A 26413-nucleotide genomic window follows, 5' to 3' on the forward strand; every position below is an offset into this window, starting at 1 on the left:
GGAGTGAGTTGAGGAGGGGACAGAAGTGGTACCTCCAGGGTCTGAGACTGTGGTTTAGACTAGCCACTAGCACATGCAGACCTGCCCCTTCCTTGCTGGGAATGCATACCAAACGCAATGGTTTATTGCCACCCTGGATTACTTCCTTCCTCTCCTTCTTTGGTGGATGCAACAGGAATATGTAGGGGAGACACTGTGATATCTTAATGTCATCATTTTTAATCCTCAATGTATGTGTTCTAAAACTAAATATATGCATATACAACATATATACACTCATTTTGCATGCATGTGTGTGTATGTGTTCTCTCCTTCTTCCATGTAGGTCCTGGGGATTGAGTTCAGGTTTCTTAGGCTTGGGAGCAACGGCTGTTACCCACTGAGCCACCTCTGCAGCCCTAACATGAACTCTTTCTTTATGCCTTTTCCTAAAGCATGTGATCTTCCCCGGTGCCGGTGATGAGGCGATCTCAGAGTACAAGTCAGTGATTTATTACCAAGTGAAGCAGCCTCGCTGGTTTGAGACCCTTAAGGTATTGTGTTTCTCTGGTCATTTTAGCTCCCCCACCCCCGGGGAGGAGGTGATTGTAAAATCCTCCCTCAGGTACACAAAGCCACATTGTTCAAGGTTGTTAAGGACTGTCCCTGGTAGTTCTTCTAATAGATTTATCCTCATCTCCTTCAAATGTAAAGATAGGACATGGATGGAGATGAATTGTCACATCTTAAGAATAGCTATTGTCTCTGTCCCCTTGGTTCTGCGGTATGCGTGGCCTGCTGCCTCTGTACCAAATGGGTAGAAGTGTTGATGCCATGTGTGGGGGTTTTCGTTGAAAGGTGAATCTGCTTCTTCTGGCATTGACGGAATGCTGTCATCATGCAGCCTGCTCACAGTACCGTGGTACCCCACTGTAGTGTTTCACCCCACCCCACAAACCTGAGTCGCAGAAAATAAGGGGTGGGCTCTGGACTGTCGATATTGACATGAACATAAGGGGCAGTCTCTGCTTACAGGCAGCACACACGCGACCTCGTTCTTTGGCCATAATGTAACAAGAAAGCGTTCTTGCTGCAGCTGCAGAGGGGATGTGGACACCTTTATGTAGGGGCTACAATGAAGACAGCGACTTTCAAAAATAGAATCCGAGCAGTGTGCATCTGAGTGTTAAAACAAAAAAATATCTGCCTGTCTAGCAGAGTCGGCTTGGTGTCCTTCACAATATTATCTTGTTTAAATTTTCAAAAGACATTTTGCCTTTGGCGGAAATCGTATAAGGATAAGATAGACAGTGTTTTCATTGCTCCGGTTCCAGAATGTTTACCAGTGCTAGTAACTGGGCTGAATTAAGAACTTTCTGCTAGAGGATGTTGGGAAAGGTACTCACATGCCCCCTTCTGATTCTTCAAGGTGGCCATCCCCATTGAGGATGTGAACCGGAGTCACCTTCGATTTACCTTCCGCCATAGATCCTCGCAGGACTGTGAGTAACGGGCCACTTCATCGGTGTTTGTGTTCCAGGGGTAGCTTAGCGGGCGGCACCTGCTCTGGATGACTTTGGGACACGGCTGTCCTTTACAGAGTTGTCGTGGCTCCTTGGCCATTTCTTTGCCCTGAACTGGCCCCTGTAGAACCTTACTGGCTGGATCTCAGGGGAGTTCCTTTTCTGTTTTCGTCTGGGATGGGATGGGCACCTGCTCCTTGCTCCTCTTTCCCATGCCTCTTTTCCATGTTTTTAAAGGTTTTAGCTGTATTTCTCTGTGTGTGTCTGAGTGTGGCTTTGAGGATGTGGGTGCCGTGGGAGACAGAAAGGACTTCAGATACTCTGAGCTGGAGCTGTGCACTGTTGGGAGCTGCCCTGGGAGGGTTCTGTGAACCGAGCTCAGGTCCGCGGCAGGAGCTCTTAACTATGAGCCATCTTTCCAGCCTGCTTTCTTCTTTGACTCACCCCCGTACTAATCTATTAGAAAAGTCACTGCATCATAACAGATCATGTGGAAAATTGCCTGCTAGTGCTGTGTGTCTCAGAACGGAGAACTTGATCCCTCTTTGTCTTTTGGTGTTTCTTGATTTCTGGAGCTCTCCAAGACACGGGAGCTGCGTTGACCTTGATACCAAGGCTGGAGGAGGGAACCTACTTTTGCATCTTCCCTTTCCCCCTCTGAAAGAAATGCTCACTGCTTACTGAGGTTGGTCCCATCACATTGGTTGAATGAAGAGCCTGCTAAAGATGTAGGCCCATGCTAAACACTAAGCTATCATAGAAGGACAATAGAAATACTTCCCATCCTCCATTGCCTGAAATGCGTGACACTGAGTTGGGTAGGAGAAGGGTGAGCTGTGTGACAGTGTGCCTCAGATGACCACATGGGGTCCACACAGGGGGACAGTTAGTTCTGGACTCTGGCCTCCTGACCCTAGCTTAGGACAGAAATGTCATCCTTTGTCTTCAGCACATTATTGGCTCTTGAGAGGTGCCTGTTGCTGTGTTGAAATGCTCCTCTGTCTCCAGTCTGACAGTTTTCGGGAGTCAGGACCTGGCTGTGGTCAGCTATGTGTGACTGCAGAATGAGGCTACAAAATAGTGACCTGGGGGCTGGATCTGTGCTGAGGCTCATTGTTGGGAGGTGTGTGGTCCTCTGGGTAGGGCCACTGAGAAGCCTAGGCTGCTGTCCTTTGTAGGAGTTAGCAGGGAGAGGCCATTAAGTCCTACAGATCTGGAGAGCCATAGGTGAGCACCAGCCTATAAGGGTGCATACTTAGAGTGTGCAAGGCCAGTAGGTGTTTAAACAAAGACTCCAAAACAACCAGGACCTGTTCTGATGGATCATTGTGGGATAGAAGGAGAGCATGACAGCTGCCTTTCCCAATCCCATCCAAACAGTGTGAAAAGGTCAGGGGATGGGTTAACAGACTATCAGAGGTCACTTTAAATGTGAAAAGCAGGTCACATGGAATAAAGGCCAGCTAGAGATGCCTTGCTTCAATGTTGTGTTTGCCTGAGGGCAAGGCCATGTTTGGGCCTCTAGGTAGAAGGCCAGGTTCTGTTCAGTGTGTACAGTTCTATTTCTGGATGACTGAAACCCCAGGATGATAGACGTGATTTTACTGATTGTGAATGTCTAATCTTGACCCTAATAGGAGTTTCACTGTGGTGTTTGACTCAGACCTTCCCAGAGGCCCTCAGAGTCAGTGTTTCTGACCAGAATTCCCATGTCACACATAAATTCGGGGTAGAGGCTTTTGAGTCAGTGGCCCCTAAAAGAGCTTTGGATCCACCCCATACCTTAGTGCTACACTGAGGAGGAACGGCAAGGCCACTTCCATTTCCTGGTCTCTGATTAGCACCTGTCTGTAGAACAAGGAGATGAAGGGTCCCCTCTTGCAGACCATGGGCTAAGTGGCAGCATGGTGTTAGTGTGCAGGACCACCTGAGGAATGGGGGCCAGGACTAAAATGTGACCTGACTGGAGTAGGGTATGGACAGATGGGGACTGGTGAAAGGGGTTTTCTGGGCACAGGTGTCCTGCACAGGTTCAGCAGCCCAGATGTGATCCAGGTGTGAACCAGAGCTTTGCTGAGTGGGCAGCAGGAACTTCAGCACTCTTGGAAAGCTGGGAAGGCCATGTGTAGATCAGGCTTGGCTTTCTGGACATATATTATCCCAAGAATGGTAAGGGGCTGTGGGACCTCCTGGTTCTGTGGAGGAAGCGCAGTGGGGAAGAGTTCTGGGTTCCATAGAGGACTGTGTCAGGATGACTCCGGAGCCCCTTGCTTAACTAACTCGTTCCCCTTAATTATACCAGGGCAGAGGATGATCTCCAGCATTTCTCATTTTCAAAATCCTTGTTTTTCTCATCAGTTTTAAGTAAGTATTCATTATAGACAAGATGCTATCACCCGACATGCCAAGACGCAGTTGCATAATTAATGAAGTCTCTAAGGCCACAGCTTGTGGGGTTCTGGAGACATGTTGAGCATTGTAAACATGGTGGTCATGAGATCTTGTTTGCCAGCTACTGAGGGCGGCCATAGGGCTGCTACAGCTGAGCCTGAGTACACATAGCCTTGGTCAGAGAAAGAAGGGATTTAATACATCTTGTCCCCTTGGCTGGCCACTAGCCCCTTACTAGCTGCTCTCCACCTTAGAGCTGGGGATGGAGAGGAGGAAGTGAGGGGATGCCCCCTGCCATCATCTAGGTTGAGCTAGAAAATCTACATGTGAGGACATTTTCACTGGCAGCTTTTGGCCATGTCCGCACATTGGTTCCTGTGTTGTAGATATGTCTTCATGGTCTAGTCAGAAGCTGATTCATTCTGGATTGGCCTTGTCTGCGAAGGGTAGCCTTGGCTACTCTTCAAGACCATGTGGGTTTCTGCAAGTAGTTCACGGGACTCTGAGTTCGTGCTGTTCCTCTGTAAAGTTGTGTTGTAGAAGAGTAAGCACATCTCTTCTGCTTCTGTGTCTCTCTGTTTTGGTTGGTTGACTGTCCTTTAACTCATTAGCCAGCATTTACTGAGCCCCTGTGGCAATATAAGGAAGGTAGTGTGACCATCAGGATAAGTAAGGTATGCCTTCTTGGGCATTGAGGTCATGAGATGAATGTGTTGAGCTCCTTAATGGAGGAAGGTGGATGTGTGCTCCTTCCATGTCTTGCTTCTGTCCCTTCCTTTCTAAACAGACTTTTGTACGTATGCCTTTGACACATTTTCTGGCTCTGCACCTCAGTGTCTGTGTGCCATCCTTGGATGACAGCTTGTGGAATTCATCTCTTCAGTCCTGACTCTGTGTCCCTATTACCTATCCCCACTGTCTTGTGCCTTTCACTGCCTCACTCACCAGCCACTTGACCTTCTGTTTTCGGAGGAGTGGGGTCCCCATTGCTACTTCCCTGTCTTCCTGTCATATGGTCCATCTGTCTTCTCAGAGACGTGTTCTAACCATCCAGCCACCAGGCTCTGTTCCTTCACTCTTGTGTACACTTCCAGGTTTTGCTTTCTTTGGTGCTTAAAAGACCTTTCCTCTTTGTTGGTCATCTCCATAACTAGTGCTAGTATTTTTTGAGTAGCTATTATTTGTCAGGTTTTATTTTATGCACTAGGAAATGGCAGTAAAAATACACACACACACACACACACACACACACACACACACACACATATATACATTCACACATATATACCATATATGCTTATCTGCTCACATATACACTCATATACAAACATGCACACACATATACACACATGCATACACACATAGATATGCATAAACACATATACATGTTTACATATACACATATACATACATCTCCACATACATCTACATAACTATACATAATACACAAACATATGAACACACTCACATATGTATGTACGCATGTACACACATACCTTTGTAACATACATATACACACATATGCACACATGGACATGCAGATATATACATCTATAGACATACATAAGCATACGTGCATATGTTCACATATATACAATATATGCATACACATGTACACACATACACAGATACACATGCATGATGAGAACCATGAAGAAAAATCCATCAGATGCAGAGAACATGTATGAGCAGGCATACTGCCGTGTCTTAGGTTTCTACCCCTGTTCACACCATGGTCTCTCTTTATTCCTGTTCAAGCCATACCATGTTTGCTTTTGTTGTTCCTTACTCCCTTGGAATTGTAGCATCATGAGAACTTCCTCCATGTTCTTCTCAGAACCCTCATGTTCTTTATTCTGGGGTCAGTTCACACAGGCCACAGTCTCTTCTTTCCTGAGCCATTGAATTGCTGAGCATTTGAACTGGTTTGCGGACAGCTGAACCTTCTGTGATTCAGTCTTCCTAGTCTTGACTGTAGTCCATTTCTCTATGTCTTCCATTGGCTTCACCAGTGCAGTTCGGCTTTCATAAAGGTGTCCTTGGTAGATGGTGCTAATATCACTTCGTCCTCAGTGTAGCTGAGGGTGATGATTGGTTTTCTTTGCAGCTAAGGATAAATCTGAGAAAATCTTCGCATTGGCCTTTGTGAAGCTGATGAGATACGATGGGACCACCCTGAGAGATGGGGAGCACGACCTTATTGTCTACAAGGTACGCACATTGTTACTGGAACACTGGGGACACTTTTGTCATCAGTCCTTTGCAACCTCCTCACCTAAGCTGAGCTGCTCGTTTCCCAAGCTGTGGCTACACATCTGAGGAAAACAGCTAAAGGGAGGCAGGGTGTGTTCTGGTACAGCGTCCAGAGCTTTCGGTCCTTCACGGATGTGATGGGGCAGCTCACAACATGGCGGCCAGGAAGCAGAGTGAGGGAATACCACGGAAGTAGACTTTCTCTTACTCCATGACGGTCCCAAATCTCTGAATGTATTGGTTTCAGGAGGTAACTTTTCCCTCATATTTAATTCTCAGTCATAGACACACTTAGAGGTGCGCTTCACCAAACTCCATTAACTCCTTACTCCAATCAAGCCTGTGATCAAGATGAACATCACAGCTGACATTTCCCACCCCAAGGAGAGAGCTGTTCTCTAGCATTGAGCTATATTTAATTATGTAAATGAGCAGTTATGATGACCAGCCCTTTTGCTGTTCCTAACGAAAGTCGATGACAGGCAATAACACATTTGGTGCTGTGTACGAAGGCTTTGGATGTGAATTAATGCGCAGGAAGAGGGACCATCGTTAAAGTCCATTGTTGAGTACAGCATAGAAGGGGGTGTGAGGGTTGAAAGGAGTCGGCATAAGAAAGCATGCAAAACCTACATGGTGACCTCCATGAATGTTGATTGACATACTGTCCGATCAAACCCACAGGCCGAAGCCAAGAAGCTAGAAGATGCAGCCACATACTTGAGTCTCCCTTCTACCAAGGCAGAGTTGGAAGAAAAGGGCCACTCGGCCACGGGCAAGGGCATGCAGAGTCTGGGGAGTTGTACCATCAGCAAGGACTCTTTCCAGATCTCCACGCTGGTGTGCTCCACCAAACTGACCCAGAATGGTGAGTTCTAGAATCCTTCCCTCTCAAACACATCCTTTGTGACTCCTTGTCGAGTGGAGGAGTTTGCTGTGGGTGCGTGGACGTCATTCACTCTGTTCTTTGCTAAGGACCCACATAGATGTCGATGCACTCGGGCAGAGGAGGCGGCATCCGTCATAGTTAAGATTCACGCTTCTATTTCCGTCTAAGGATTAACTCTGCAGGGAGATCAAACAATGAGAGGACTTCTTTTTATTTTTAAACATGTATTTATTTGAGGTGTGTGTGTTGGTGGGGGGGGCAGTCAGAGGACAAATTGTAGGAATTGGTTCTTCCTCTGTATAATAGCCCTCACTGTCTTGGGACTAACTCTTGTAGACCAGGCTGGCCTCATACTCACAGAGATCTGCCTGCCTCTGCCTCCCAAGTAGTGGGATTAAAGGCGTGCGCCACTACCGCCTGGCATTGAACTTAGTTTCATCAGGCTCTTGGCAAGCTCTGTTACCCCTCAGTCATCTCGCCACTCCCTTTTGAGATACTTTCCAGACAAAAGAAAGAAGCAAGGCATCAGGGAATGTATGTAAGTTTTGAAATCAGATCTGAGAATGGAGTTGAACCCTGGAAATGACCTTGACTAAAGGTCCTCTGAACCCCTGTGAATAATGCCTGCTTCCAGAACTTTCTGACCGGTAGGTAGATCATCCGTTTCGAGGTACCTTTCTTCTTGGTGTCTTCCCCCATATTAACTTCTCTTTGAGATAATCCCTGGTTATCTTTCTTTGGAGAAGTTGGTCAGCCCGACATTTTCTAGGCCCCTTGTGGTGTGAGATAAGGCCTCTTTGCTGATTCATGTACATTCAGCCCAGCCTAATGTGGCAGGTCACTCATCAGCAGCTTCCTTTCCCACCGTGTGCAGCCTTCCCAGAAACACGGCAGTCCGGTAGAGATACTTCTTATTCAGAGCACACCAAGTGCTGCTGCCGTGACTCTGTCTGGAGGAGACACAGGCTCTCCGCACAAATCCTTCATTTAAAAACCGCATTCTCCTAATGTGGCCATATCATAGCTGTGCAGAGACTTTATGCTCTCTTGAAATGGAGCTTGAAAATCCAATTTTTTTCCCCTCTTAACTGCCTGATGTGAATTGTGATTATTAATGTCTGCCATTTATCAGGAATCACATCTCTGTGTTGTCTGTCAGTCATGGCTGGAGTTTGAGATTTGCTGAGGGATAAGCATCTTTTGGACTCTGGCGGGATAAACCTAGCGCAGAGCTAACTCTGTCCTTTGGAAGATGGGACTCTGTAGGGGAGAAATGTTGGTGTCCTAAGGGCTTAGGCATGCCAGCCCTGGGTCAGATGTCTTCCAAAGCCTGCTGCTTCCACCTTTCTCTGCCCTGCCCAGGGATGTTTTCTCACCACTGGCTTCCTGTGTAAAATATTAGCGAGGGGCTGTAAGTACTCTAAACACTTTTGGATTATTTGGGTCTCTGTGAATACTGATACCCTGGGGCCATCTGGGTACTTCCTGATTGCTAAGTCATCATGGATTTGTCTGAATCATTTCTGAAGGGTCTTAATTTACTGCCCTGTGGTAATCCCCACCAGCAAATGAAACTCCTTCCCTGAGGGACTAGATTTGTGCAAGCTGTGGGGGAGGGGAGGATGTGCTGGAGTTTGGTGCCCAGGGGACGTGAGTCAGCTGTGTGGGCTCCAGCTTGCGACCGAGCTGTGGAAAGAATCTTCCCATACGAGGACTGAAATTCTCTGGGTATGTTTAACAAACTAGTGTTCTTGCCTGATTTAATGCAGGCTAGTGTCCCCAGTTGGGTCATTGGCCCATTGTGGTACGATCTGCTGTGTTTCACTTTTCTCTTTGGAGGAAGTCACCGTCTTATATATGCGTCATGTTCCAGATGCATTGATTGTTATTTGAAATTTGATCATAATTTCCTTTCATAACAAATCTCATCCACAGCATCTTTTTTAAACCACACATCCCTTCCAGAGAGAGTGGGGGTGGGAGGGGAGGAAACCTCCCAGGGTGATGCGTGGATTCCTCCTTTCACCTTCCAGCTCCTTGAATCTCGCCATCTGCAGGGTGATTCCCTCTCTGGTACCCAGGGAGAGAGCCCTGGTCTCAGCAGCAGCTGTTGCCAAGCAACAAGGAAATTCCAAAGTGATGCTGCTCACTGAACACAAGGAGGAATCTGGCTTTCATTTCATGCTAGCACTGATACCCCTTTTTGGGATTGTGCCATGCCAGGAGTATATAAGTTGGGGGTGCCCCAGTTGGCATCTGAGTGTGGAGTCCCAGCTTCTCCTCTGAGGGAATCATTTTCCTGCAACCATAATTTGTGCCTGCAAAGTTCCATTACTTAGGGAAAAAAGCAGGGGGCTGAATTATTCATCAAGATTTGTATTAAAGATCTCTGTCCTCAGCTCTGTGCATGGTGCCATAGGGGATAGGAAAGAGCGGTGAGATGCGATTCCTTACTCAATTAGCTTACTGTGTAATGAGAGGGAAAGGGGTCATGAAACAAAGAATAATTATGAATCCAACTGTGTTGAGTCCCTGGGAACAGGGGCTGGAGCGAGGAGGCCTTTTCTGACTGGTGGCTCTGTGGGGTTGGGCCAAGCTGTTTTCACCCCAATGAGGTGATCTATTAATTTACTCCTTTGAACTTTTTTCTCATATCTGCTGTACAGAGCCCAGAGTGGCAGTGCATGTCTTATAATGACCTGTCTGTCTAGTGAGCCCTGTCTCAAAACGTAATAAACAAACAAACAGCAAAACAAAATAAAAACACAACTCCCAAGACTAAGTAAATAAATAAAAATCAAAAGTTGCAATATAGAGATCGGGCTCAGCCTGGCCACATCACCTGTGACACCAAACTTGCCATGAAAAGTGTTCAGATGATACATTGGTCTTCATTAGAGAAACATTGATTGCCTGCGAGATGGGACCTGGAGTGTGTCAGGACAAGATGTATCCTTTCTCATTCCTTGGCTTTCAGATAGAAATCACAACACGTCGGCTTCCGCCCCGCATTTCTTGCTCCTTTCATATTTGAAGGACTGCTGCTGGTTGCATTTTGTGTTGGGTGTTGTGATAAGCTTGCCTGCATGTTGTATCATTGAATTCTTTTAGCTGAGCTGCAAATTATGCAGCATTGTACCCGCTGTTTCAGAGAAGAAAACAAGGGAAACTCCCTGCCCGGTGTTCTGTAGTTACTGTGTGACTCAGCTGGCTTTACATAATGCACAGTGTACGTGGGTGCTGTGGGCCGCCCCCCTCTGTGTTACTCTTTGAGTCCTCAGTGATGCCCGAGGTGATGTGAAATACATGAAAATCTGTCCGGGGTAGATGGTTTTTGTGTGGTTTGATTCTGAAATTAGAATGCGTGTCTGCTTACCGAATTCTTACCTCGATCCAAAATTACATGCTTGCTTCCTGTGTTAGCGTGAGCCTTGACTTTATTTATATGTTTATTTAGTTATTTTGATGCCTGCAGTCTCTTTGGTAGCTGATGTTCCTTAGACCCATGAACAGTAGATTAGATGCAGTTTACTAGTTGCATTTTTCAAGTCATGGCACAGTGATAGAACTGCAAGTGAATGGGTACAGGCGTTGCATGCTTTCCTAGACAGGGCTTCAGCTCTGTCTTCCCATCTTAGAAAGCATCCTAATGTCTTAAGCAAAATCCTTCAAGCTTTCAAAACAAAACAAAACAAGGCCTGAGAAAATGGCTCTGCCTATAGAGTCCCTGCTGTGAAAAGATGAAGATATGACATGGGTCCTTAGTACCCACAGAAAGACAGAAGTAATGTGATGGTAACCTTAGCATTTGGGGTGGGTGGGAGGGTGGAGACAGGTGGATTCCTGGAGCTCATTGCCCAGCCCATTGAGTTGAGTTCAACTTCAGATTCAATGGGGGATCCTGTCTTAAAAGGCAACATGCGGAATGGTTCAGGAGGAATATATACCTGAGGTTGACCTTGGACCTCTGCCTGGACACTTGTGGACACCCCTTTCACTCCCCCACTTCCTCACAAATATGTACATGTAATACAGCTGTATCCCCTTCCTTCTGATCTTTGAAATCTAGCATATTCGACTCTGGCCTCTTCTACTAAAGCTCACAAACAGCTCGGAGGGCAGCAGACAGTTGCTCAACGAGAACTCGCGATTCCTCATAATCTGGGGCTCAACACATTGCTCAACTTTCTGTTTCAGGACTTAGCTTTGTTTTATTTTAAAAACATAGATATTTGTTCTTGAGCAGGAAAAGCCACTTGGGGGACAGGGTCTTGGCAGTTCTGTCTGGGTGGGCAGCCTCTTTCAATGTTACGCTAGTTGTAGCTGTCTCCAATAGGAGGAAAATACCACCCCTGTTTTGGTTCCCAAATGCATTTTGAAAGCTCCTACATGAAAATCATTTCATGGTAAATGTGGCTGGAAATAATGAATTCAGCTGCACTGGTGTTAAGTATGTTGGCACTCAGTAATGAAATATTTAGCAGGCGAACCTTCTGAAATTGAGTCGCATTTTCTTTTGAGAAGTGTTCGCCGAGAACCCCACATGCTGCATGAATTTGAGACAAAATACTCCTGGGAACGGGAAGCTGATTCTTGCATTCTGTTTGCAGTGGACCTCCTGGGGCTGCTGAAGTGGAGATCCAACACCAACCTTCTGCAGCAGAACTTGAGGCAGTTGATGAAGGTGGACGGTGGTGAGGTGGTGAAGGTAACGTGGGCTGTGGAGGGAGGCTTGGTCTCGTGTTTCATGTCTGTTCTCACACGCTGACCCCAGGGGAGTTCAAGATTCTAGTTATAATCTCTCAACAGTGACTTAAGGATATGTGTGCAGTACTGCTGGGCACCTGTTGGAAGGGCTATCTGGCTTAACTTGGAAGGTGTTGGCTTTGGATCCACCTGCTCCTGGGTGCCGTTTCCTCTTCTGATGAGTCCTCGGTGCTGTGCTGACAGTGCCCAGTTGCCCGTTTCAGTCACAACATTGCCTTCTTCTCTGGGTTCTTGGGGATCTCATGGGACATGGTAGTCTCCTTGTAACCCTGGGGTTTGTCCTGTGTATACCAGGCTTTTCACTCTTACCATGGTCATTGTCACCATCCTTCTCACTGACTCAAATTACTCAGAATGAGAGTAACTTTGGGCATGATAGAAATATCACAGGCACCAAGAGTCTGACGTGGTCATTTCCTTTCTGTGTGGCATCGAGCTCATGTTCAAGCCTCACATTTGACTCTGGGGAAATGTTAGGTATGAATTAGTTTTGGTTGTTTTGAGTGTGTTTATTGAAATATTTCATTAGTTGAGAATTTCATGCAGTACACTTTGATTACATTCACCTTCCTTCTCCCCTCAACTCCTCTCCGTTTCATCCCAATGCCCCCCCCCCACTCCCCTTCCCAACTTCATGTCCTTTTAGAAACACATTTTTAAGAACCATAAATTCCAATTCCTGAAGTGCATACACTCCTGGGCAGGGAACCATCCATTGGAGCATGGTTAACCCACTAAGGAGCCATGGCCTTAAAGAAAGCAAACTCTCCCCAAGAGACCGTCAACTGTCCATAGCGCCTCATTTTGTGGGACGGGCTCATCTGGCTGCATCTTGAGCAGGCCTTGTGCAGACGCCCACAGCTGCCGTGTGTTCGTGAGAGCCGCTAGCCGTCCCATCCAGAAGACACTGTTTCACCCTGGACCTTTCTGATCTCTGACTCTTAACGTCTTTCTGCCCACTTATCCCCATGGTCCTTGAGCCTTGGTGAGGGCATGTGATGTATGATTTGTAGCTGAGCGCTCCACAGGCACCCTCTACTCTGCACTGTGTAGGTACAGTTATTTATTTATTCAGCCCTCCCTACTCAGTGTCCTGACCTGCAAGCCTGTGTCAGAGCAATGATCTGAGTTTCCTTAAGCACCAAGTTCTGTCCCTCTTATTACCTAATAGTTTGTGCTTTGGACTTCTTCCCTATCTATATAAGGCTCTTGGATGCCATCCCTTTGCCCAAATATCTTATCGTTGTCAGGGTGATCCCTCAGGACCAGGGGATGCTAAGCTGGCCAGTGGCCTATGATGTTTCATCAATCGTTTCTCCACTGCTTGGTTTGGCCTCTTCCGTTCTTCACCCTCTGTGAGAGGAGTATGCAGTAGGGGACTGCCTTATCTCTGGAAAATTAATTACTTAAAATGGCCTTAATTAACCGGCAATGTGCTTAACTTCAGCGTGAATTAATTTGGTTGCACCACTTTCCCGCGTCCGTTGTGTAACCGCTCCAACACACCCTCGCTAATCTTCAAATTTTAATCATCTCTTCAGTCCTGCTCTTGTACCAATGGCTTGGACAGCATTAATTGCATTTTATACTTCCTTGGGTTCTAAATCCCCAGTTCAGATGGAAACTGGGCGGATAAACGAATGCACTTTGAAAGACATGGATTTAATGAAATTTTGTCTTTCATTCTGAAGTCCTTGTGTCACGGATTCATTGTACTTCTGTTGATCTGGTGTCACACCAGGAAAAAACAATCTAGAATAATTTTGTCTTCTTCTTTATTCCCTTAGCTAATGTACTCTTATATCTGAATATTCATCCATGGAAGTGATTTTCCTATCTCTACCTTCTTTGGATTAATCTAGTGGTCCTTCTAGTATTCACTGGCTTGGGGTAACCTCACCTCGCCTTACCTGGTGTGCTTGACTTGTTCCTTCCCCTCCGCCACCATACTTCACCCGTGCTGTTCCTGGAAAGATAAACCGACTTGCCTAAGTCATGCAGTGTTGTTGGTCAGCAGGACTTGAGGGATCTGGTTTTACAGGACTCTTCTGTATTTAGAGACACTGATAGATGGTGGGGTATATTCTATTTATTCCATGACTCTCCTGTGTATTTTTATAACTGGTGGAGAAGGGACAGCAGTGTTTGATGGATTGAGAAAGGAATTTGTATGTTTAGTGAGGGAAGTGGATTCCCATGGAAGTAGAGAATCAAGGTGACTGTTTGATTCCTCATTGGGTATTCGGAGTGAGGGGTGAGGAGGAGGTGTCTGAGCAGCAGGCCTTTAGCTGTAGGTAGAGACCCTTTCCAGGTATTTGCCCCCGACTACCAGGTGCTGTGCCCAAAGAAGGCGACTCTACTCTCTCCAGTTCTGTGTCTGGGCCATGTCATTTGTCTTAGTGCCTTGGGAGATCCATTGCAGGGAGTTTGTGTAAACTGTGATGAGCTTGGTACCCAGGGTGCCTGTTTTCGGGGACATTGGGCTGTTAGAAGATGGCATGAAGCTTTGACCTTTGCAAAGATTTGCAATCTGAAAATGATGGGGAAAGTAACAAGGTTGTACAGACCCAAATAATCAGGATTGATTAAGATCTTGTCATGTCCAGACAAAAGGGTAGTTTACTTTCTGCCGGTTGTGTGCACCCTTTTCCCTGTGTAGTGGAGCTGGGGTAGCCAGCGACACACAACGGTGACTCATGGCTCTCTAAGCCCTAGTTCTCCTTCTAGTTCTTCTAATTTTAAAGCATGAAGCACAGGTGGGCAGTGGGAGCCGCCACTAGTTTAGGAACAGGTTCCTTAGTCTCAAAAGGCTGTGACATCTAAGATCCCCTGTCTTGCTTGCCAGAGCCTATGGGTGCTTGTGTGTAGGCTGAACCCAACACCTGTTGCAGCCGACCCTTTGATATTTTACTTGTGTGGTTCTTCACCTACTTCCTCCTCAAAAACAGTTTTTTTTTTTCTTTCTTTCTGTTTTTGGTTTTGTTTTTGAGATCCCACTCATATACCCTACATTGTCCCCTGTTACTCTGCTCATTTCAGTAGCTTTATTATATTTAGAGTTGTGTAATCCCCAATACTATCTGGGAAGTACTGCCTTCTTTACCGACAAAATTCAGCGCTACCAACAATCGCTTCCCATAGTCTCTACCACTTAGAGTCTTGTTTCTTTTTCTGTGTTTGCCCCTCTGGACAGTTGATAGAAAGGAATGGTGCAGCGTGGCTTCTGAGTCTAGCTCCTGTTTGTCGTTGGGTGCCACGTGCACATTCAGTTGGTGGACAGAGCATCTGTGCTGCAGCTCTCCTGAGTGACGGTCCATTGGGAGGGTAGATCGAGATAGATAGAAAACATACACTTTGTTCACCTGTTCTTCAGTTGTTGGATACTTTTTTCATCTTTTTCAGTTGCCAACAGTGCTGCTTTAGATCTTTGTGGGCAGGTTTTGTGTGAGCATTATGTTTTCCTCTGGTTGGGATGTGTACCTAGGAATGCTATTGTTCAGTTATAGGCTGCTGTGTATTTAAGTTTTTGAGGAATTGACAAGCTGCTCTCCAAAGCCCCTGTGCTGTTTTATATTTATCCCAGCAATGAATGTACAATAGGTTCCTGTTTCTCTGCATCGTCTCCCACACTGGACTGTTGTCCGCCATGTTGGTGGTAGCCTCTATAGTGGTTGTGACGTGGGAGTCTGTGTGGTTTCAGTTTAGGTGTTCCCATTGGCTAGTGATGAAGCATCTATACTTTGTTCCTTTTATGGCCAATGGGTATCGTATGTTGTTCCACTTATTCTTGGGCATCTCTGTCACCAGAGATCACACCACTTCAGTATAATCTAGTCTAGTCCATTTTCAACCTTCTTTAGAATGTGGGATTTGAATGCTCCTAGGGTAACATATCTATGGCGTCTAACTTTCTTCTTAATTAAATGACTGCTACTTTGCTTTCCTATTTGGCCATGCTTCTTTGAGTTTCAGTAGACTGTAGAAACAGTTTATTGATTCCTGGTACGGTATAAATACTTTCCAGCACACTGTAGCTTTCCTTGGCTGCAGAAATATTCTCCCATTTTCTTCTTGATGGCTTGGTTGGTAGAAGGTCTTTGCCTTTCTGAGCTGAAACCTGAAGCGCTATGGGCGTCTTCTGGTCAATCATGGCCTCTTACACTTGGTTTGTATAGACGAATCTTTTATGTCCTTATGAAAATGTGAAAAAGGAGGCTTGAGAAGGCTCTGTGGGTTATGTCAGGTGACATAGGGCATCTCCCAGCTCTGGTCTTCCTCCATCTGGCCCAGGGTAACCTTCTTTTGTTTGCAATCCAATCATGTGAAATTTTGCCTCGTTCACAGGTCACCTTAGTAAAACCTTGGAAGTTAGTATTTTAACTACTTAATATATATATATATATATATATATATATATTATTGAGAAAAGGAAAAAAAGTTTCAGCCTCCTCCCAGCCTCCCATTTCCCTCCCACCCTTCTCCCCCTCCCCCCACTCTTCTCCCCCTCCCTCTCCAGTCCAAAGAGCAGTCAGGGTTCCCTGCCCTGTGGAAAGTCCAAGGTCCTTCCCCCGCCGTCCATGTCTAGGAAGGTGAACATCCAAACTGGCTAGGTTCCCATAAAGCCAGAATATGAAGTAGGATCAAAACCTTGTGCCATTGTCCTTGGCTTCTCATCAGCCCTCATTGTTCGCCATGTTCAGAGAGTCCGGTTTTATCCCATGCTTTTTCAGTCACAGTCCAGCTGGGCTTGGTGAGCTCCCAATAGATCAGCCCCACTGTCTCAGTGGGTGGGTGCACCCCTCGTGGTCCTAACTTCCTTGCTCATCTTCTCCCTCCTTCTGCTCCTCATTGGGACCTTGGGAGCTCAGTCCAGTGCTCCAGTGTGGGTCTCTGTTTCTATCTCCATCCATCACCAGATGAAGGTTCTATGGTGATATGCAAGATATTCGTCAGTATTGCTATAGGATAGGGTCATTTCAGGTTCCCTATCCTCAGCTGCCCAAGGAACTAACTGGGGACATCGCCTTGGGCTCCTGGAAGCCACTCTAGGTTCAAGTCTCTTGCCAACCCTAAGGTGGCTCCCTTGAGACAGGATCTCACTCTGTAGCTCAGCTGGACCCAGGATTCCTAGTCTTCCTGCCCTAGTGTTGGGGTTACAGGTGTGTACCACCATCTCTGGCTGTAAGTTAAAGTTGTATATCCAAGGCTGGGGAAAGGTAGATAAACGATCAGATGAAGGTAGATAAATGGCCAGAGCCCATGGTTGTCCTAGGCAGGGGACGGAAGGATGCAGGGACTCTTCACTGACCTCTTGTGTCTTTACAGTTCCTGCAGGACACCCTGGATGCCCTGTTCAACATCATGATGGAGAACTCTGAGAGTGAAACGTTTGATACCTTGGTGTTTGATGCTCTGGTAAGGGGGCCTCCCTTTCATCTGCTCAGAGGGTGAGGTGTTCTTTCATGCTACAGCCTTTGAAGGGGGAAGGGACCCATCTCAGTCACCTTGAAAGCCTTGAAAGTGGTGGAGTCAATCAAAGAGGGAACCCAGAGGAGCTCAAAGGCGCTCTGACTGTGAAGCTATAGTTATGTTAATACCCCTGTGAGGGGTAGGGAGATCCAAACCTGGGGATGGCCTCAGTTGCAGGGACCTTCCCAGCTTATTTCCTCAAGAGGAAGAGTCCAGAATGGTTTTCCTTGTGCCACCCCTGAGACTGTTTTGGTTACATTGACAGGTCTTTATCATTGGACTAATCGCGGATAGGAAATTTCAGCATTTTAATCCCGTTTTGGAGACATACATTAAGAAACACTTCAGCGCAACCTTGGCCTACACGTGAGTTCTCTCCTGCGTCGTTTGAAAACCAGTGCTGCCTTCTCTGATGTCCATGGTCATTTTACCCTGCAAATTTGGCCTATAGCTACATTTCTCAGCTCAAAGCTCTGGCGTATTTGGTAGCATTGTTTGTTTCTTAACAGACCTGAAAATCTTGTTGGAAGAGATCTGTGATAAATAAGCCTCGCGTTCTGGAATGAATCTTCATTCTCCTCCCTACCTTCCATTTATCTTGGAAAATTTGTGTTTATGTTCGATGAAGCTGATCTATGGACGTGTGCTCGCTGTCGGCTGCAGCTCCCCAACAAGCATCTGATGAATGAATAAACGGATATGTTTCCATTTTGAGGATATTGGCCCTGTAGTGTGCATAAGATGCAGTTTCATTAGATTCAACCAGTCTCTTTCTTCCCTAAAGCATCTCTTCCTTTGCTTACACAAGTTTTAGCTATTAAACTACTTAAATACATATATATATATATATATTTCTGTCTGTCTGGGCCCTTTGTCTCTAACCCTGTCTGAGCACACAGCAGATGGATGGGGCCTGGGCCAGCAAGGCAGGTTACCTCCTGTTTGGTAACACAATTCTGGATGCAGGATACACGGGCTTAAATGACAACTCTGTCCTTTATGAATTGTGTGATCTTAGGCAATTGGCTTAACCTCTCTGGCCTTCAGCCTTTCTGTCTATAAAAAGAGAATAATATTGTAGTCTTGTTTGAGAATTTTAATGAGTTATTAGGGTGCTCAGAATAAACCCTGATGCTTAGGCAGCAAGCACTAAAGCAGTTGTTGGGGTTCATTTACTTGCTCTTTCATGTTAGGATTTAATGACATGCATTCAAATTTTGAATTGTGTAATTGCATTGAAAATTAAAAAAAAATAAGTTGCACACAGACCATTTCTTTAGGAACTTAGAATTTAGAGTCTATAAAATGAGGCCCCATCTATGGTTCTGAGAAGATGTTGTAAATGCCTGTGTTCTCTGTCCGTGGGTAACTGTGAAGTCAAGGCCCAGAGCTATCAGCTTATGAAGCCAGTGGGTTGCACAGTCCAGTGTTGTGCTGCAGGTCCCTTCCCTGTCCTGCCTGTCTATGACAGGTGGTGGGTAGCGTCCCTGGCTAGTGTGGGAGCTGCAGAAGCTCCCGGAGCCTGCAGAGCAAGCTGTGATGAACTTTTGTTAGTCTTCTGTTAATGTTTATTTAAAGCCCTCTGTTCGCTCAGTGGAAATGCCCTGTACATTGGTATATGGGACATTAGACTTTCTAAGAGAGAAATAGTTTGGAGTGCCTTCTTGTCCTACTGACCAAGCTTGGCTATTCCTGGATTGTGCATGTGGCCAGCTCATGCATGTAGCAGGATCTCCATATGTAAGCCGATTGCGACGTTTTCCTTCCAGCCTTGACTAATCAGCTGTTTTGAGAGTAGCCTTTTCTTATTTTAACGCAGGGATTGAGAGCAGCGCTGAGTTCTGCCTGTAGGATCTACTGTCTGATGTGAGCCTCAGCCTTGCTGAGGGTTGGTATCCTGATTGGAGGAAAAAATGAAAATGCAGAAGTTTGGGGCTCGGACTCTATCTCTGTAATGCTTGCTTAGCATGCCTGAAGCGCTTAGTTCCAGTCCCAGCATCTTATAGCCTGGTTGTAATGGATCTCACCTGTAATCCCAGCACTCAGAAGGTGGAGTTAAGAGGATCAGAAGTTCAGACTCCCGGGCTACATAAGTATGAAGACAGCCTGGGCTATATGAGACCCCATTTGAGAAAAAGTGGTGTGTGTGTATGTGTGTGTGTGTGTGTGTGTGTGTGTGTGTGTGTGTGTGTGTGTGGTTGGGTGTGTGTTTAGTTTTGGGAAATCATTCATCAGGAGAAATTAAAGCACTATTTTATCTTTAAGCTTAGATGAAATAGAGATAAGAATCAGTACCCTCCTGTTGTGTCTGTGCTGTCTGCTGAAAAGACATTGGAAAATAGGTATTTGTACTACGTTTTGATAAACTGCCAATCCATTGTTTTCTACATTAACTACAAAAGTAAGTTAAAAAAAGGCAAACCTATATGTAACTAAGTTACTAAAAAATTAGGACCCCACATGTTTTACATTGCACTTAAAATAGTAAAATCCTTTTTTCCTAAGAGTCTTAAAAGTTTTAAATTGTATGTGCATATGTCTGTAATCGTTTGCGTATGGGCATGTGAGTGCAAATGTTCATGGAGTCCAGAAGAGGGCGCCAGTTATCCTGGAGCTGGCATGACAGGCAGTTCTAAACTGCCCTACATGGCTGCTGGGAACCAAACTTGGTTACTCTGGAAGAGCAGAATGTGATCGTAACTACTGAGCCATCTCATCAGCCTTTAAAATCGTGATTCTAAGGAACTTTGGTTCCTAAGCAATGCATCTGACTATTCCAGTTTTGAAACATCAAAGGTGTAAGCTTTGACTTGTGATTTAGAACGCCACGGAAGGCTGCCCCTGTATATTATTCTATTCCATTCTGGGTGCTTACGTTCTGTGGGTCAGTTGAAACTCCAGCACTGTGTATAGTCAAAGCAGAATCTCTATCCATCCCACTCCTTGATGAAATCCGCAGGTCTCATTTTGTATCCCTGGCCTGGAACTCACTTTGTAGATCAGCATGGCCCCTGAGTCACAGGCTCACCTGCCTGTGCCTCCCAAATGCTGGGGTTGAAGGCATCTGACACCGTGCCAAACAAGTGTTGCCATCTTTTGTGTTTCTTTCCAAAGAGCTGCACAAGCAGAGCGAAGGCTCCCAGCTGTGGGTGTTCCCTTTAGCACCCCAGCTCCAGCACAGCTCCCTTCGCTGACTGTCAGTGGAGGCTGGGACACCAAGGCTGTTCCCAGTACTGATCCTAATGAGAGAAGGGTGCTCCTGTGAGGACTACTCTTCATATAACTGTATGCTGTGGCTCTTTTCTCTCCCGTGCTCTGAGTCTCATGGGGCTGCCATGGGCTCCCCGTTGGCATCGTTGAGGCTCCATTTGCTCTGCCCTTCTCTGGCTCCCACCAGAGGTTTTGATCTCTGGGCAGGTAGGAAATGACCTTGCAGGTTTATTTTCTGGGTTTGGGCTATTCTCTTTATGAATCATTAGCATTATCATTTTATTCCTCTCTTTGATTAGTGCGCTGGAACGATTCCCATGGCCAAAGTGTGTGCTGTGGACTTTGTTGCTATTGCCGAGTGGGGATGAGAATAGAGGTGAAAAGGAAGGGTGTTGTGGATCTTGGGACAATAATAGGAGCCGAGTAAGACAGACTTAGCCAGGTTTCAGCCGTGTCCTGGATATTAAAGGCTAACCTGAGTTGTTTTTGCGTTGGGTACGTTCTAAAGAGTGACTCCCAATGCCAGGTCCCATGGCAGGTGGATCCTGCAGGTCAGCCTTCAGAACACACTCAGTTCACACCATCAGGCTGGCTCCCCTGAGTGGCTCAGGCTTCCTTTTTGGGGTACTGTAACCCGATGAGTATCAGAAATGACTTCTTACGCATTTGGTCACTCACAAACCTGCTCACTTATTCTTGATTTAACTAACATTTCACATAGGGGGCTGGAGGACTGCTCTTACAGAGGATCTGATTTTGATTTGTAGCATGCTATCTCTTGACAGTCTGTAACTCTAGTTCCAGGGAATCTGATGCCTTCTTCTGGACTCCGAAGGTGCCAGACCACATTATATACAAGCAAAGAACAATACCTATCAGCTAAATTTTTTTCAAAAATTTCAAATTATCTAGAAATATTGCATGTGTATGTATGTGTGTGTTGTTTTTCTACATATGTCTGTGTAGGTATATGTACATGCATAGGACAGATGTTAATATCTGGGGTTCTCCTTCACTCTCCGTCTTATTTTTCGAGGCAGGCCTTCTTGGTGAACCTGGAGCTCACTGATTTGGTTAGACTCACTGACCTGTAGATCCCACAAACCCTTGTGTCCCTGCCTCACCAGTGCTGGTGTTGCAAGCACGTGCTACTACAATGCCTGACTTTTTAAGATGGGTGCTGGAGATGGAACTGAGGTCCTCCTGCGTGTGTGCCGAGCCCTTGATGTACTTATCCATCACCACAGACCATACGCTGAGCTATTTTTGCTTGTTTAAAATTCCGAAGTTAGCCTGGAGAAATGGCTCCATGATGACACATACTTTGTGCTCCTGAAGGACCTGAATTTCATTCCTAGCATCACATAGTGACTCACAACTGCCTGTAATTCCACTTCCCAATAATCTGATGCCTCCATGGGCATCTGCACACAGATGGTATATATATAAACTGGTGCCCCCTCCACATACACACATAAATAAAATTTTAAAGATAATGAAATTTAAAAACTTTCTCATTGCTTCAATAATGTACATTATATAGAAAGTGTCATTTTATGAGTTCAGGCGTTATTTTGTTTGTTTTTTTTTCTTCCTTGTAGCCACTATTGGGGACAAGATATCTGGATGTATTGCTATCCCACAGGCCTCTCTTGCTCTCAAAGGAGTAGCTACGTTCTCATTTCTATGTCACTGCTCTGTTTTGTTTTCTCTAGTACATCATCTACTCTTACGCATCTGGCCTTTCTCCTTCAACATAATGCTTTTGAGATTTGTCCATATTGCTGTATTTGTCATTGTTTGAATTGGGTCCTTTTGTATTTCTTAGTTGTAATGGATCCTCCCTTGATTTGTTCAGTCATTATTGGTTAATGGGCCGGGGGCTGCTAGTTTCCTGGTATTCTGCATAAAGCTAAGAAATCTTCTTGTGTTTTATAGACACAGTATACATTTTTCTTTGGTGAACACTTGGAACCGAATTTGCTGGACTAGAGAGACACATATACAGCTTATGAAATTATTGTCCCACTTTGCACTTCCTTTAGCAAGTTAGAAATATCACTTTGCATTGATTGGCAGGGTGTGGCCGTGGTTGCAACTCAGTCGGTAGACTGCACAGAAGTTGGGGCTTGAGCCTCAGCACATTATAAACAAGGTCTGATAGGAAACACCTGTAATCCCAACACCCTGGAGGTGGGGACCAGGGAGCAGAGGTCTAAGGTTGTTCTCAGCTGCATAACAGCATGTGCCCAGGCCATAAGAGACCTTGTCTTATAACCCAAACAAACAAGACAACTCCCCCAATCCACGTTAGTGGTGATAGATCCCCCTGTCAGGCCTCTCCCTTTTTGTACATAACAGCTGATCAGTGTTCTATTCTCTTTTATAATTAAATCATTTATACGGCTCAGGTGATTGCATTGCTCATATGTTTTACTACTTCAGACAAAGCTGAGGCAAATGTTACTGAATACATCTGTAATTGCTACTATACAACATTTCCTCAAAGGGAAGTTGCTGATGTCAACTGGCATCAGTGATAAAATACCCTGATATATGTTTGTTGGTTTCCCTCCAAAGAGTATTGCTCTGATTTATCCCCCCATCTTGTCTTCACTTGACAAATATTTTAGTTGTTATTTGTTTACATACTGTATTATTTACTTTTTTCCCCCATGGGCTGGGGGTTGGATGCTGGGCCTGGCACCTGCTGAGGGCATCCTCCGACTTAGATGCTTTCTCTTCCCTGTCTGATTTTAATTTACAAGTATTTGTTTATTAATGAAGTTGATTATTTTTCAAATTATATTTCTCAAATTTTGTTTGTTTTAAATTGAATTTTTCATATACCCTGAAGTTCTGAATCAATCTGTTACCATTTGGACTCTCTGGTTATATGCAAAAAAGGAAATTTTAAAGCTTTTTCCTATGCTAACAATTTTGTAAAACGATATCTCTGGCTAGGTGTGGTGGCACATGCCTTTTATGCTGGCACCCTTGAGGCCCGCCTGGTCTATCAGTGTCTCAACCTTCTAATGCTTCCACCCTTTAATACAGTTCCTCATGCTGTGGTGACCCCAACCAGAAAATTATTTCATTGCTACTTTGTAACTGTAATTTTGATATTGTTATGATTTGTAATATAAGATATCTGATCTGCAACCTCCAAAGGAGTTGAGAAAGGGTCCAAACCCACAGGTTGAGATTTGCTGAATAGTCCCAGGGCAGCCAAGACTACATAGAGAGACTCTCTCAAAAAGCAAAAATAAGCAAACAACTTCATCCCACCCCAATAAAAGCTACCAAAAACCTTAAGTTGTTATGAGTTATAGTCTCCAAGTGTACAATTCATTTGTATTTATTTCCCATTTATTTATGTCTGTCATGGGATGAACAATTGGAAAAATAATTCTGATGAATTTGTATGTGCTATGATTTGTGTAAACCTTTTCATGTTACTGAGTTGTTTCACACTCCCAGTTTATAAATATGACCATGAGAAGAACAGTTATTATTTATGTTTTTTAAATTAAGTGTTTTGGGGGAATTCAGCTATTAAGAAATATAACATCTACCTTAGAAATCTAATTTTTATCCTCTTAATAGGGATCCTCAGGAAATGCATTTAAAATTTTGTGCTGTTTATTTGGAAATTACCACCCAACAATTTCCTATTTCCTTCAGTATAAGGCCTTTAGTTGACACAACATCAGCTAGGCTGGGAGAGGCGGTGCCAAGCGAGGAGCCCTTTCGTACCATCCCTTTAATAGTCTTACACGACCGGGAAGACATTTTATCAGGTGCCTTGTCTGATTAGAAAGCTTTATGAATATGCATATATTCATAAGTAGAAACCTGAGTAAAAATGTCGAGTTGGGATTTCTGAACTCTTGATTGACATATGTTTCCCTTGGCACTAGGAAGCTGACCAAGGTGCTACGGACCTACGTGGCCAGTGCTGAAAAGCCAGGAATCAATGAGCAGCTGTACAAAGCCATAAAAGCCTTGGAGTACATCTTCAAATTCATCGTGCGATCACGGGTACTCTTCAACCAGTAAGTGTTCAGCCAAGGCCTGGGCAGATCCTCACTTCTCTCTTGGTTTTCCTTCCCTCTTTCTCTCCTCTTTGTCCTCCTCTGTGGCTTGGCTTCTCCTTCTCCTCCTTCCCGCTTCTTGCCTTCTGTTTGGGCCCAAGCTTTCACAAATGGAGGGCAGAGGTGCGTTTGCCCACGCTGACCCTGACTGCTTCCATAGCCGTCCCTGCAGAGTGTGCACTGTTCAGAGGCTCAGGAGTGTGCCTGTGAGCCAAACATTGTCTGCTGAAAGCCTTTGGAATGCTTCTCACGCAGCGCTGGGCATCCACCAAGGGCTTGGCAGTACTTTTCAGTATATCTTCATAGAGCAAAAAGCCCCACAAGAGCAAACAAAAAATGAAACAAGCAATGAGAAGAAAAAGCCAGAATCAAGTTGTACAGCCTCACATGAGAGCACTGTGGGATCCCGACCCCTTTTCTCCTTCCCATAGAATGCTGTGTTTCTATAGATACTGGCGCACCCTCGGGCACTCTGCCTAATGGCAGCTGACCACCTTTAGAGTTAATTTTGAACTTGAAAGCAAGTTGAGATATTTATGATTTGATTGTCTTAGAGAATGCTGGTTGCTTATAAATTGATATTTCTAACCTCCACCGTTGTGCTGTTAAAATGAAATTACTTTGTGGTCTCCCCCAGTATCTCACACTGGTAAAAGAGATATGGAGGTGGATAGTTTGGGTGTAGGGTGTGGATGTGGACTCTGCTTATTTTTGGAGAGTGCAATTTTGTGGGTGACTTGCAGGGAGTGTTGTGAGCCCATGGCGGCTGTTGGAGATTAATTGATCTTCTTGTGGTAGGTTTCTACCCAGAGAGCAGAGATGGGCTTTGTGAACCCATCAATCAGAGATCACAATGGGGCACACCACAGGTGATTAGCAAGAAATGGGCATAAAGTTCACTGGACCCCTGCCAACATTCTCTTCTTTCCACTTCACTTGCTTGTAGCGGATGTGTTCATAAGCACCAAGAAGAGAGGGAAAGAAAACATAAGGAACTCCGCAGCAGCATGCCACTGACTCTGTCGGACAGTGGTGGTCAGAGATGGTGACTGGGCAGCCAGCTCTCCCTGTGCTCTTGGGCACAGAACTGAGTGTGCTCCATTCACTCTGGGCATTCCATGGTTAAGCCAGTAGCCATATGAAGACCCCGGTTGGAGGCCCACATCTTGTCCTTGATCAATATCTCAAAGGCATGCTCTTTCTTTTCGCTTGCTGGAGATTGGCACGGCACTTCATGTAGACAGATTGTCTGTTTTGGGCTGTTTAAGCTGGTAATGGTTTTCTCGCTAGTTGGTGAGAATGGGAACGAGGTAGACTTGCCTGTGCTTTCCTCTGTGTTATCTGGTTTTTATTTCCGTCATGCCGATTATGTGACAGTGAACACTGTGGCCCCTGGAATCTTCATTTTTAATTATTTTTCCCAGTATGCCTCTCCCGTCTCTGCACATATCATGACTGCACATACATATATGCATAGATATGTCCCTCCCCCCTCTGCACACGACTGCACATGCATACATGATATGTGGTTAGTGAACACCTTGCTGGAGTTGGTTCTCTCCTTCCACCATGTGGATTCTGGAATTCTTACTGGTGATCCCTCTTGCCAGCCCCCACCTTTCCTAATTCTTTAAATTCTCCCATTACAGTATGGGTGGAAAAAAAGAAGACCCATGATAGGTGATGTGGCTTTTATCATGGTTGGCCTGGAAAATTTTAATCTTGTCCAGTGTCTGATCCATGTGTTGCCAAATCAGGGATTCGGTGATGTGTGTCTTCCCTGAAGCCGCAGTGAGGATGTCCTCATTCCTCAGAGATTCACAACAACAGCCTGTGTA

General features: G+C 45.3%; 1 protein-coding gene across 2 annotated transcripts in view; it reads left to right on the forward strand.

Annotated features, from left to right (window-relative positions):
* Positions 1–26413, forward strand: part of Dock1 (dedicator of cytokinesis 1) — a 496042-nt gene that overhangs the window by 91759 nt on the left and 377870 nt on the right. For both annotated transcript variants that reach the window (XM_075972578.1, XM_075972577.1), the window contains exons 15-22: positions 435–533; positions 1409–1481; positions 6001–6104; positions 6831–7014; positions 11646–11743; positions 17128–17217; positions 17537–17637; positions 24402–24536. In XM_075972578.1, the coding sequence (XP_075828693.1) occupies positions 435–533; positions 1409–1481; positions 6001–6104; positions 6831–7014; positions 11646–11743; positions 17128–17217; positions 17537–17637; positions 24402–24536 (884 nt within the window). The remainder of the gene's footprint in view (positions 1–434; positions 534–1408; positions 1482–6000; positions 6105–6830; positions 7015–11645; positions 11744–17127; positions 17218–17536; positions 17638–24401; positions 24537–26413) is intronic.

This window comes from Microtus pennsylvanicus, chromosome 5 (genome assembly GCF_037038515.1).
Source record: "Microtus pennsylvanicus isolate mMicPen1 chromosome 5, mMicPen1.hap1, whole genome shotgun sequence".
Lineage (NCBI taxonomy): Eukaryota > Metazoa > Chordata > Mammalia > Rodentia > Cricetidae > Microtus > Microtus pennsylvanicus.